This window comes from Indicator indicator, chromosome 21 (genome assembly GCF_027791375.1).
Source record: "Indicator indicator isolate 239-I01 chromosome 21, UM_Iind_1.1, whole genome shotgun sequence".
Classification (NCBI taxonomy): domain Eukaryota; kingdom Metazoa; phylum Chordata; class Aves; order Piciformes; family Indicatoridae; genus Indicator; species Indicator indicator.
In genome coordinates, this window is record NC_072030.1 from 4979850 (window position 1) to 4994391 (window position 14542).

General features: G+C 38.9%; 1 protein-coding gene across 1 annotated transcript in view; it reads left to right on the plus strand.

Moving 5' to 3' along the window:
• The first annotated feature begins 3149 nt into the window (after positions 1–3149).
• The window catches only part of ANO3 (anoctamin 3), a 168893-nt gene continuing 157500 nt past the window's right edge, over positions 3150–14542 (plus strand). Inside the window, exon 1 of the mRNA XM_054390489.1 lies at positions 3150–3303. Within this exon, the coding sequence (XP_054246464.1) occupies positions 3150–3303 (154 nt within the window). The remainder of the gene's footprint in view (positions 3304–14542) is intronic.

Genomic DNA, 14542 nt, shown 5'->3' on the forward strand with positions numbered 1-14542 from the left:
CCATGTTTTCAAATATGGCAGGTATTTAGAAGCCTGAGTTAATGGAAAATCATTTAGAAATGTTCATAAGCATCTAATGACTAGATTTATTAAAAGTAAAGAGCAGCTTTATAGCAGTCAAATAGTTTAGATGGAGTATGGTGGAATGGCAGGTTCTGATGCTCTGGTTTGGTTACATGCTGCTGCAGCTGGAGGCACCTAAATGAAGTTCTGAAAGCCACGTATGTTCCCATGGTGTGTTCCCATGGTATGTTCCCTTGGTATCTTGCCAAAAGTGCCAGACTTCAATAGAGCAAGAAGGAAAACTAGGAGAACTCCAAACTGCTTGACAACTAAAGGTATGTTAACCCACAAAACAGATAAGATTCCCAGTTTTTAAGTTTATTTGAGAAGGAAGGGGGAAAGGCACCAAGTGGAGGTGCCAAATGAAACAGGGCTTAAGCTGCTCCCAGACTGGTTTAACTCACAGAGATGAGAGAGGCAGAGGTAGTATTTGCTTTAGCATAAGTGGAAGGGTCTACAATCACTTGCTGCCTTTTAGGTCTTCCCGAGATCATCACAAAAAGTATGGGTTATCATACACCATCAATAGAAAATTGCTTACCACAGAGCTGGAAAGTAAAAATAATAATTACATAAAATATACTTTACAGTACATTGTACTCTCCATCTTAAAGGATGACCCTTACTCTTCAGAAGAGCTGGTGGCATACACTGTATAGAGAATAGAACAGTTTGGGGATTGTCTGAATTGTCAAGGAGCAGCACCCTCTCCTTTGTGAAGCGTAAAGCTATAAAATTGAGGAGAGAAAACCAACCCCTTTGTACAAACTAAATAATAGTCATAGTCTGATAAAAGCTTAATATATCCTTGACTGAATTACATCTTCAGGGTTACATGAGAAAATTAATAGCAGCAATAGTAATGAGATACTTTTTTTTAAATTAAATCACACTGAGATTAATGTCACTGAAGAAACCTAAAACCTTCAGCTCAGGATCTGTACTGAAGGTAAAATTGCTCACAAACCCAGGACAAACTACAAGAACCCAGCTAAGGATAAAGTTCTTAGCACGGTGGGCATTTGAAGAATGATTCCCACCTGGGTAGCTGTGATGATTTGTCATTAAAGGATTGAGCTTCTGTTTGTTTTGATCCAGTCCTGATACAGGACTTAGTAAAAGCTTCATGCTTATTTATAAATGGTGAAGTGCAATATTAGATATGGATTTTGTTTGGGATACATTGATAGGTCTGCTACCTCCTGTAAAGCTTCCAACAAATCTAGCAGCCAGCATTGTCCTTTAGTGGAAATTTCCTTCAGAAGACCAAACCACCTTACTTTGGCCAGCAACAATGGCATAAGTAGACTGTACATACTTCAGAGGAACTGAAAGACTGGGCTATAAAAATAAGGATGTAATGTAAGTCTGTTTTGCTAATATTGCTTTTCCCTTGGTGTGAGCTGTGCTGGATTTGCCTTGCCAGCCACACAACATGGGTATCTAGCAGTAAGACAAGGTAGAATGGCCTTAATATGAGAGAGAGTGGGTTTAGACTGGCTCTTAGGAAGAAATTCCTCAGTATGGGGCTGGTGAGACTCTGGAGTAGGTTGCCTAGAATGGTTGTGGATGCCTTCTCCCTGGATGTGGCCACACTGGATGAGGCCTTAAGCAACCAAGTCAAGTTGTGAGGTGTTCCTACCTGTGGCAGGGAGGAGGACCTCTGAAGTCTTTTCCACCTTAAGCCATTCTGTGATTCTATGAACACTTTAAGTGTTATGACATTTTCACCAAGCTGTCTTTTTTTCCTGCCCTTGATGTACATTAATTGAAGTGAAATGAAACACAGACAACTGCTAAATAATGAGAATTCACTTCCATCAAGCTGAGTTTAGAGATTTTGGATTTGCCCTGCTCTTGTAGAGCAAGAGACTGCTTAGTTAAAGTTGCATGGTGCACAGATCTTTCCTGCGTCGTTTAGCCTTTCCTGCTGAGCAAGGAGATGCTTAGGAAGTGATAAGAGCTAATAGCAAACCATTGTGTCACCTTTCCTCTAGCAAAGGCTTGCTGATTTTCCTGGCAAAAACATCTCGTCTCGTACGTTTTCATAACGATAATTCCTGCTTCATCAGAGCAGCTCTGCTCTGAAGGGAAATCCAGAGCTGGCAGAGCACTGGCAAGGTTCCCAACGTAGCTCCCTCCCCGAGCATCTCCTGCCCCGCTCGGCCCCACGTCGGGCGTTCCGCAGCCCTGTCGTTTCCCAGCATCGCCAGTGGGTGACTCTCTTGGCACTGGTTATCGTCCTCCCGACGGGTTGGTGGGACGGAGCCAGGAAAGAAACGGAGCGTTTCTTGTCTTGAGTCCTGTTGAGGTTTACTGGTATCCAAGAAAAGGAAAAATATTATTTACAAACAAACCAACCAAACCAACCGATCAATAAAAAAAGCTTAAAGGATTAAACCACTTTCCTGAATATCACCAGCACTGGTTTCCCTAGAAAGAAACTTTTTAGACTGAAGACTCTAATAAATAGAGAAACTGAGAACCATTCCTGACTTGTTGTCAAGGAACGATGTAGCCTGTGGCCATTTATCTTGCTGCACACGTCCCAGACAAAGAGCTGAATGTTCCCGAGGAAGCAGAAGTGTGGCACCAGCAGCTTCCAGGGTGCAGCTGCCAGGCTGGGCACCGGGCTGGGTGTGGGATGCACTTGTTCCCATTGGCATTGCTTAGCTCCTCCCATCTGGACCAGTGGGTTGCAAAATGTGAATTAGACTCTTAAAAGAAAGTTAGTATGGCCACAACTCAGCAGGCATACAGATGTCTCCACTTACCCTTGCTATTTTTGTAGCAGCTACACAGAAATGCAGTAACATTTTTGTCACTACAGAACTTTTTGTAGAAGTAGTTTTGTACCTTAGAGAAGAGCTGCAATATTTAGCAAATGCTGCAGAGCTGAAAGAACAGCTTCATGGAAATACAGTTTCTGAGTCGTTGACTTAAACATTTTGCACTGTTACAGTTTGGGGATTTTTTTTTTTTTTTTTTCTTGATAGGAAGTTATTTTTCCCCAGCCTGGGGAAGCTGGAAGTGGCTGCTGCTTTTGTTCAGCTTTGTTTTTATCTTGAATTGTACTGAGAGGTACAATGTCAGCTGTCATAATTGAACTGGATAAGCTTTCTTCAGAGGAGATTGAGAGCAGAAAGGATTCCAAGGCCGATTTTAAGGAAGGCAAATTCAGTGAATCCTATGCTGACTATCATGGTTTTCAACTTCACTGCTCACATTCTGCACCAGCTGGTAAGCATGCACTTGTAGAAACTTTCCCTCAAATTTCTATTTATTTATGTGACATCTTGCAAGTGAACTGTGTAACCACTGAAGAAAACACAGGATTCATTGCTGTCACATGCATGCAATATATGAAGCCATTTCTATTTTATTTAAAGGCTAGAACATATATCTGGGAAAAAAAAATCCATTGTCTCCTGAACACTCTAGCACATAGGCTACTACTAGAAGAAGAGCCCAGGAGAAAGTTACCTTGGCATCATCTCAAAGTTGAGCTTTCCACAGAAGACATGGATTTGTGTTAAGTTAGAGCAGCCCCAGCAGCTGCTCTGATGTGAGACTTTGCAAAGTGTGTATATAAGCTGTCCTCTCTAGTGTTTAGCACTGGGGCTTCTCTTTTCTCCAGTATTTTTTGAATTATTATTATTACACAGGGGCTTGTAATGAAGGAGCTGCATATGCTGTAAGATTTTTGGTTGGGTGGGTTTTGCTTGCTTTTGTGTTGCTTGCTGTTGTTTGATTGTTCCTATGTTTTAGAGTTTTGGTAGTTGGTTGGGGGTTTTATGTGACCAGTGTGGCTCATTGAGTTTTTGTTGGTAGGAAGTGCATATAGCTATAGTAAGTCCCCCAAAGTGTCAATTAAATAGGCATTGTGAAATTTTAATTTCTCTGAAAATCCATAATCATGGGAAACACAGAATGTAGCTGCCCTGGATTGCCTCATATAACTAAGGAGACACATCTGCAGTTAATCAATGGATTCTCATTGATGCCCTTAAATTCTCCTAAAGTATTGGATGGTCATTCATCTAGGAAATGCCTTTTAAGAATGGCTCCTCTGATTTCTTGTGGAAATCAGTCTTTCACAACTCTCTGGGAATAATTTGATTTTGATCTCTTGCTTATGACCCCTGGAACAAAGCACAGAAAAGACAACTGGAGAATACCTGAATGTAAGTGACACTTTATCCTGTGAGAGTACAACCACCCTGCAGTGGAAGACTGCAACTTTCACTTGGCTGAAGTAGATGACTATGTAAATAAAACACTGATGCTTTGAACTCTGTAAGACAGTTTGGGGACTTATAAATTCAGCTCTTACACATTTAAATGGTTACAGGATTGGGATGCTATGCTATTTGTTCTTTTATAAAAAAGGCAGGTAACTTGTATTTTCCCTAGTTTCACTTCTTATAAAGCATTCACTAACTTTTGTAACCCAGAATTTTCTCAGTAGATGCAGGTTTGAAAGTTTCTCTTGTATGTTAGCAATTTTTTTCAACATCAGGAATCAGTATTTGTCTGTTTCCCTGAGATCCTATAACATAACTTTTAAATTGCTTCCCCAACCCCAGAGAATTGAAGAATTTATGTCTGTGTTAGGTGATTTGCTTTTCATTGTTCCCTAAATATCAGAGTAACCTGCTCTAGCCTAGCCAGTCAGTCAGGAGTAAAATGAACTTTCAGCATGAACATCATATTGCCTGTGGAATGATAGCATTCAGAGTTCTGCAGCAAAGAGATGACAAAAAATCAGACTCCTTGTTGAGGTGCTTCCATTTGGAAATGCATTTTCTTTTTAAAATAATCACATCTTGTAAGTGTTTGTTACACTCTTTACTATTTCTAAAGCAGGAACAGTGCTAGCAAGCATCTTTGAGAAGTGTTTCATCAGAGTTTGAAGGTTTACTTGTTTGGTGTTTTTGTACTACTGGAAGAACAAAATACTGAGGAAAATGTATCAGCATTTATTTTAGAGGGTTTATGAATTGTGACTTGAAGCAAATGCAATCTCATCATCTTCCTTCAAAATTTTTTCCTTGATATATTTATTTCACTAGTGTTTAAAGCAAGCAAGCTTTTAGTTTTCAGGGTTGGGTTGCCTTGGCTGGAGTCTGAATGGAACAGTGCAAGCAAGCCCTATTTGGCTTCCACATGCATTTCCTTAAAGGAACTTCTACTTGCTCAGCCATGACTGTTGGCAAAAATAGAGAGCTCTTGGTTATACCACAATGATGGACACTACTCCTCAGGGCACTGCACTGATATTTGCTAGGGTTGGCTCCCCTGTCCCACAGGACTCCACTCTCTACAACTGCAGCCTTGGGAATTTTACATGTTAGACTCAATGATTTTTACTGGGTTTTTTAGATTTTTTTTTTTTTAAAGAGAGTTTAAAGAACTCCTCTCTGAAGTTGCTCAAAACATCAGCAAATTGTAATGTAAGGTACATAAGTTATTGAAATGTAGGCAGTGTGAACCTACAAGAAAAGCAACAACAAAGATTATGTCCTTTTTCCTCTATTCAATCTGCTGTCCACATATTCTGAGAGCAGACCTTTCTTGTTTAAAACTTTTTGAGCTGTGCTTGTGCTATGGTTTTATAAATAAACCAGAGAACCCAATAGAGTTTTGTCACTTAAGAAAAACTTTTCTTGTGGCACTGATGTGTTAATTTTAAACATAACACCTAACGGTGCAACTAGAGAAAAGTGAATTGCTGAGAAAGTAAAATGGTGTCCTGAAATACAGTCTGATGGAGTGGAAAATAGAAATGTTGCTGGGACACAAGAATAACTATTTTTTTTTTCTTTAACCAAACTCATTGCAGTAGGATGTGAATGATAAATTACTTTCCTCCATCTCTCTTGTTAAATGAGAAGGTGTCATAAATAGCTTAACTCCTGATGTAAGTACCAATCCTGAGCCATACTTATGTGGGATCTGTAGAACTGTCAGAATATGTTGCAGAGGGTGATAATCCTGGAATAGCAACAAGAGTGTTGTTCAGTTAACAACACTGTTAACAGTTACAGAGTTTCCTTGTAGAGTGCCCTTTAATTCTTAGGGGGTTTATCACTTGCAGTGTAATATTAAGGCATTGTTTCAAAAAGATGAAATCCTGAAATGGATGACCAAGGGTGCCTGACAAATGCTCCATGAAAAGATCTGTGGCCAGTGTTGGTTTCCACAGCACTGGACTCCAGGTGAATGACTGAATGGAGGAGTGGGACTTACATACACAGGAGCTGATGTGGGGGTGATAGGTTTTTAGACATGCCAGAAAGCCTTTGAGAAAATAAAGCTTAATTTCATTAATCTGTTTCTTATCCTGCAAAGGAAATTTAATTCAATGTGGTATGAATAGAGTGTCACAGCTACAGCAATTTATCTTCAGGTCAGACATAGTATAGAAATATAGGACCTATTCTCTGTCTTATTTGTCAGAGTAGAATCATAGCCTGGCTTAGGTTGGAAGGGACCTTAGAGATCATCTACTCCAACCTCCCCACCATGGGCAGGGACACCTCTCAACCAGACTCAGCTGCCCAAAGCATCATCCAGCCCAGCCTTGAATGCCCTTAGGAAGCAAAGCTGGTCTGAGTATTGCAACTGTAAATACTTGTGTAGATTTCAACTTTGTTATCTCTGACACATGCTGTTCTGCTTCATCTCTTGTTAGTCTGGAAATGACCAAAATCCTTCAGCTACCATAATGGTCTTTTATCTCTTAATCTGTGTTTAACAGCTATAACACAAAGCAGTCAGAAACATTCTTCTATACGAATTCTCCTAATACATTCCTAAAGATGGTTTTGTTCAGCAACTCCTGGGCAAAGATAAAGAAAACTCTTAAAAACATATGCTAAAAAAAAATCATGAGACATCATAAAGGTCATGGTGGCATAACTGATGATGATGGGGTCAGAGTACAGCACTTGCTGTCCTGAAATTAGAGGTGCACTAAAACACATGGATTTGACTCTGACTTTTGGTAGAATGGCTAAAGAAACTTTGGGTTTGTCTTGCCTTTTTTTTTTTTTTTTTTTTTTTTGGTGACTATTTTACTGATGATTTTTTAGGGGAAAGGATATAGAAGCTATTTTCCAGAGAACAGTTGCTACGTTTCAGGAGTTGTTTTTACTGCTGATCCATTTATGATTTAGAGCTCCCCCATATGTTGTATGAGAACATAAAAGAAACAAAACGAAGTCTTAAACTCAGAGCAATTAAAAAGGGTTGCAAAAATTCCAAGGATATATTCCAGCAAAATGCAGGTTACAATTCAACTGAAGTCTTCAAATGAGCTCTGCAGGTTGCTGCGTTTCAATGCAGGACTTGACACAACTGCACTGAAGTAATTTTTGAGAGCGTTTACTTGAAGCAAACTGCAACAGATATCCCTGCACAAAGACCAGGTGGCATTTTTGTACTTCTCTGATTTCTCTTCTAAAACAAAAGGTCAAGAAATGGATTCCCCCCCCCCTGTCATTTCAAGAAGCAATTGAGAGACTCCTGTCAGGAAGATCAATATTCAGAACGAATCCTTCTACTGGTCATGTCACGTCAAGCCAAAACGTAGTTGAAAGCCACCAAGACACATAATTAATTTGATAACAGAGCAGTTCTTCAGCAGTTATTAGCAGTCTCCTAAGCTCAGTGCTACAATGTATTTCATTATTTTTGATGGATAACAATATCTTTAAATTCTAACTTCACCCTAGAGGCAGAATTTGTTGTGTCCAGATCGTGGAGGTTGTTGCAGGAGGAGAGAAAGCAGGAAAAAGGATATTTGTTTATATGTGGATGGAGGTTGGGATTCAAAGTTAGTTGAGTTGAGTTTTAGTCCTGGTAAGAGTCAGTCTTTGTGCTATTCATTCTAAAGATGTGCTGTGAACTACAACTGGAAGATCTTTCTTTTTTTCTTTTTGACACTACCCCTGTACCAAAATTTCATAAATAATACTCCAAATAAGCCTGTAGATAATGAATAACTCTGAGATTGCAGAGAGGCCTAACATATTGAGGCATCCACCTCTGCCCCTAGGGTCATGACTTCTATCCTCACACAGCTGCAATAAATGGAAACCAAGCTGGATATAGAAATTTAATTTTTCCCAGAGGCACCATTTCTTTTCTGTGCTCTTCCTTCTTTTAATGAGCTATTTACTTTCAATTCAAGAGTGGGGTAGGGCAACTAACTCAGAGTAAAGCCACTCTAATGATTTACAATCACAGATTTATTTCCCAGCTTCCCACAGTAGCAATAGGTGAAGTGTGCCTACATAAGGGATATGTTGCCATTGAAGATATTACTAAAACTTCCTCTGATTTGAAACGTGAAATAAATACTTGCAAAGCAGATCGATGCAGACTTGGTTACGAAGGTCAGAAAGTGGGGGAAAAGAGTCAGATCTGAATGATCTTCCTATAGCACAGTGTAAGTTACACCTGCAAAGCCTGAACACAGTAATGAAACACTTGTTTCTTAGTCTTTGAAAGTCCAACTCTATGCTTAGGTCTCCTTTTTCCCCATTGTATAAGCAATATTGACTGACAAGCATGTCTCTGGTATAAAATCAGATTGCAAGATGACTCTGTGTATGGGTGAGGAGGCCACTGAGGTACTTAGAGTTTCTTAAATTGAAGTCTGGGGATACATCTCTATCTGCTAGTAGAACAATGTGTGGTAAAAGGAAGGTCACAAACGTTGCAAGTAGACTGATGGCAATGTGTTGATAACTTTGATGCATAAAGGATGCTTCCCTGATGCAGAACACAATTGTATTCCATGCTTGGACACAGACTTTACTGTGTCTAGCCAGAATGCAATGAAAAAACATTCTGTTATTTAGTACCTGGTCTATAAGCTCTTGTTTACAATAACTTTCCTTTTCTTTTTTAATGTTAATAAACCAACCCATGTTTGGGTTTCTGTTACACCATCTTAAATTTATAGAAACTCTAGGAAATATTCTAGACCTTTGTGTTATTTGTATTTTAATATAGAATTGCTAGGGTTGGAAGGGATCTCAAGGATCATCTAGTTCCAACCCCCATGCCATGGGCAGGGACACCTCACACTACATCAGGTTGCCCAGAGCCACATCCAGCCTGGCCTTAAGAACCTCCAGGGATGAGGCTTCTATCACCTCCCTGGGCAACCTGCTCCAGTGTCTCACCACCTTTGTGGTGAAAAACTTCTTCCTAACCTCCAATCTGAATCTACCAATCTGAATATGACCTAAGTTAATTTGATTTTACAAAACAAACAAACTAACTTCCTGAAAACACAAATTCAGTAATATTTAGAAGTGACATGATGGGAGAGAGAGGATTATACACAGAGTTATCTATGCAGGCAGCTGAGTGTTATAAATAGAAAGAGTTTTGAGTGGTGCTGGAAGAGACAAGTGTGTTTTTTCCAAAAGTACATGGTGAGAAAGAATTTGGCTGCCTGTTAGTCTCAATCCTAAAATGTGCTGCTTTGCTGGTTAAATAATAAACTGTGATGGTATCTTTAGGAATTATGTATTTATATATGCAGAAGTATTAGTAATTATTTAGATCTTTATTGTTTTTGTGCTCCTGCCTTTCAAGAGGGTGGCATGGTGAAGTCACTTAGATCCAAATACATCAATCTCTTGAGCCAGCACAATTATGTCAAACCTCTCTGGCTATAGAGTTTTTGTGAAGAGAATCAGGCTTAGGTTTCTGTTTTAATGCTGTAAAAATTTAAGATGACTGTTTCTAAAATTCTTCTGCTCTTCTCAAAATGAAATAGAGAGCACTTCAGAACAGCATCCCAAATTCCATCATGTGTCTTTCAAGTAAGCAACAGCTTTCCTGATTTTACTGCTGTACTTCTGGTTTGCTCTGTAATGCAGTGTGCTTCATGAAAATTCATATTGCAGGCAGCTACTAATATTATTTCAGAAAGCTGCTAATGAGAAAGGCAGTGAAATGTTTAGTGAATGAATTCAAAGTTCAAAGAAACAGAATCAGATAGTCATAGATTCCTTGCTGTTGAAAAAGACCCCTAAGATCAAGTCAACCCAAACCAATACCACCATGCCTGCTAAAGCATGTCCTGAAGTGCCATGTCTACACTCTACACCTCCAGGGATGATGACACTACCACTTCCTTGGGTGGCATGTTCCAATGCCTGACCACTTTTTCAGTATGGAAATTTTTCCCAATATCCAACCTAAACCTCTCCTGGTGCAACTTGAGACTGTTCGCTCCCATCCTATTGCTTGCAAGAAGAGACTGATCTTACTCCAGCCTCCTTTCAGGTAGTCATAGAGAGTGAGAAGTTTTCCCCTCAGCCTCATCTTCAGGCTAAACAGCCCCAGTTCCCTCAGCTGCTCCTCACCAGAGCTGTTCTCCAGACCCTTCACCATTTTTTTTTTTTTTTGCCTTCTCTAGACCCACCCCACTGTGTTCATGTCCTTTTCATAGTGTGGGGCCCAAATGGATGCTCAAGATGAACTGTATCAGTCTTACCTGAGTCCTAAAGCTAACTTCTGCAGAGCCTTTTTATCAAATAATTTGAAACAAAATAATTTTCTTCTAACAAGGAAATTCTTTCTTACTTGCATCTACCTCCAAGGTTTGCTTCTGATAGTTGCTTAAATATTCTCTTCCTTAGTCTCCTCTTTTACTCCCATTCTTCCTTTGATAAGACACAACAGATAAATCATAGTGTATATGGTATTTGGACTATGAATCAGAGGTTAAAACTAATTTCCACTTTCCCTAGCTAGCTATTGAGAAAGGATTAAATATCAGAATTCCATGAAGTCACTAAAATGTCTAGAGTCAGTCCACACTGCAAGATTTTTCTCATCTTGGTAGATCTTGCCTTTTATATTCTGAATATTTTGACGTTGACACTCCAAAGCTGCTCCCACATCTCTTTCCATTCAAAAGTTTTCAGTTCTACAAGGAAGACTATAAAATATTCAAGGAAAACACCTTTGTATGTGCTTCCACAGTTTTTCCTTCACCCCAACAACCTTCTGCTGAACCTGAACAAGGAAATGAATGAATTATTTAAGTGAACCACCATCAAAATCTCACATTCCTATTGTCATAGATCTCCAGGTTCCTGCTGTCTGACATTATTTTGCCAAAGGATGAGGCGTTCAAGATCTGAACACTTTCTCTTCCACAATCTTCAGTAGGGGCACTCACTGCTGTTAGCTCAGCTTTAAAGAGACAAAAAATTTATGAATAGATGTTCTTGCTCTGTGGGCTTTGCCAAGTCAACAATATGTTGGGTTTTTTTTTTTTTTTTTTTCACTCAATGGTGCTTTGACAGACTAAAGACTGGGTTATGGTCATTCTTCCAGAAGAGCAATTTCTGATGTATATCAATCAAGAGTATAATTGTATTCATCTGTGGGTTTCCTAAAATTACTGTCTTGGAAAATGCATGGAGTCTGGAAGCTCTCTGAGAAAACAAAGGATGATGGAAAGGGTTGCCTAGTTTTGCTACAAGGCTTGAGCTGGCTGCTCTTAGTGGCTCTGAGGAACGTCTGGTATGAAGTGCCAATTGTCACTGCTCACTTCTATTGACCAGACTTGCTGTCATTTTAAAAATTAAACAGTAGTAAAAATAGCAAGTGTATGCTGGGAAAGCATTGCTGTTTGTTTTCTCTGTCAAGAAAAGACAAAAGATTGAGTCATTTAGGATTAAGGAACTCTCTGTCTCTGTATATTTATATGCCCTTTTAATTTTTGTTCATAAAAAAACCCCAAGGAGAACATAAATCTTCAGAAATCAAGGATGATCAGAACTAGGCTGAATGAAGTTTGTTCCAACTGTTGACATCTTATTCTTCTCAAGAGTGACTTGGCCTTGTTCTCTGCCTAATTTAACTCTTGATGTGACAACTGCAGGGGTTTGATTTGTCTGTTTTCCTGGATCTCTGGGAGAATGTGGGTTTGTACATGCTTTTCACACAGGATGCTCTACTGCCTTGTTCACTTACCTCAGGAAGGAAACAGCGAGGGCCATGCAAAGAAGTGCAGATAGGGGTCCTGTTGATAGACATTTTTGTCATTCTTGAAACTCACAACATTTAATACAATGTGGCTCTGGCATGCTCCAATCTTTTTTTTTTTTTTTTTTTTTTTCTTAAATAGTATCTCTTGCAGTAGGTTTAAATGTAATGACTCTGACTTTTAGTTTTAGAAAACCTTGCTTCCTAATGTTATAATTGTGATCTCCATATGCTTTCCTTCTGATTTTCTTTGCCTTGCTAAGAAAAGCAAAGCACAGAAGATTTGAGACCTCTGGGAAGGAAATGCTGTGGGTTTCTGTCTGTCAGAGGACTTACAGAAATTCCTGTACCAACAGGTCAAAATATACTTTTTTTTTTTTTTTTTTTGGTGTCCTGTTTCTGGCAGTGATCAGTATCTGCTATTTCAGAGGCAAGGAGAACAGGAAAACATCTTTTGGGCCATGTTTCCAGCATCTCCTCAAAGATATCATACCACCTGATCTGACTAAAAAGCACTGAAGTCCTGCAAGAAGATATAGCTTGGGGGAAAAAAACATTCTTCAGTGTCACAAATTCAGTTGTGAAGCTGTCACAGAGACTTCAGTTTAGTTGCTTGAGACAGAAGTTGCCAAAGCAGTTATTTCAAAATTGGGGTAAAGCATGCTAAAATGAGTCTGGGGACAAAATAAAGCCCAAACAATCCAGAGACTCTCTAGAACTCATCATCTTACGATTTTTACTGAAAACCCTTGTAATCTAGCAGTAGGAATTTGACTCGTCTTATTTTCACATTTAGGCACCAGTGTTGATTCCTTTCTAGGTATTTTTCAGGCTTTCACAAGATCTGTTACTTTCATTCTTCTTTGTAACCAGAACCTTTCTGCTCAAATTCCTAATTTTTTCCTTAGCCTTTTCACAAAGGTAGCTTTTCTCATCTGTCCATCAACACTTATGGTTTGCTTTCATCTTGCTTGGGACTTTTCACTTCACATGGCAAGTCTGTTTTTCACTTTTAGCAGCTGTTTTCTCACTCATTCCTTTACAGCTCCTGCTTTTATATCCATTCCCAATTATACCACTCTTTAAACACCAATCGTAATTTCCTTACTTAAAACCAATTGTATTACTTTCAGGTACTTTCAGTACTTTCACTTTTCTTACCCTACTCTTTTAACACTCTGTCTTGTCTCATTAATAAGACCCTTTGAGACTTCTTCTTCAGGTACCAATGGCATGATCCTGCTGATATTAATTATTGGGGTTGGACTCGATGATCTTCAGAGGTTGCTTCCAACCCCCAACATCCTGTGATTTCCATTTATTTCATGTTTTCCCCTTCTAGATTAATAAAAACAAACAAAAAATCCCCAATGCAAACAAACACCCCCTTCCTAACTTGTTAGTCTTTCCTTTACAAAAAATCTGCAAAACTATTTTAAATATAAATTTCTGTGGAGAAGGGAACTAAACTAAGGAGGGGAGTGCGAAGCTGATATTTCTAGCCATTTTTGTGAGGGCAGTTGACACAACTACACAAGAACTGACATGATCTACACCATCTATGTAAACTTGGATATCTCCAGTAGTGAGGAATTTTGTCCGGTATTAATTAGCAGTTGTTTGTTTTTTTTTAAAACTAGAATTAGTTATGAAAAGATTGAGTAGCCTCAATTAAAAAGACTCAAACACAAAAATTCTTCCCTTGGCACAGCTATGGGTTAGGGTTTTAAGCCCTTTTGGAGAAACAGATGCTGACAGATGTGCCCAAGACTATGCAGGAGCAAGTGAGCCATAAATTCTGTAGAGCTGCTTGTGGGTTTTCAGGAGGAAATAAAATAAAAATAAGTGAATAAAATTTGATTTTTTTTTTCTTCAGTTATATTATTACCTTGGCATGTCTTATAAAGCATACTGGGTGTAACTCAGCAAGAATAAAATTTAACATTTCCTACTTCTAAACAGGAAAGATATTTTTAAGGTATCAGTAATGTGTTTTCACAAGATGGCAAAAATATACATGGAATCAGGATAGGCTGTTAAGTCCAAAGAGAAGGCAAATATTGGAGTTTGAGTGCCATTTTGATTTCCAAGTGATAAGTGTGTTAGCCTTTATCTGTCCAATTTAAAAAGCAGGCACAGTAAGGGCAAGGTTTCCTGCTGCTGGAAGGCTGAGAGCAGCCATCCATTTGCAGACTTTTTTGCTTCAGCTGGGGGATTTACCTCCAATCTGCAGTGCAGACATATATAATTTTTCATCCTGTAGAATATTGCCAAAGGGAAATGCAACTGTGGTAATAAAAGCTGTCTTGTCTGAATCGTAGAGTGAAACTCTTGTGAGAAGTCATTTGGAGGAGGTGAAGAGGCATACAAAGAGTATTCCACTCTTTCTTCTTCATCAGAGAAAGCTTTTGGTGCAATAATGAGGTCTTTTACTCATATTGATATACTTAAAGCATTT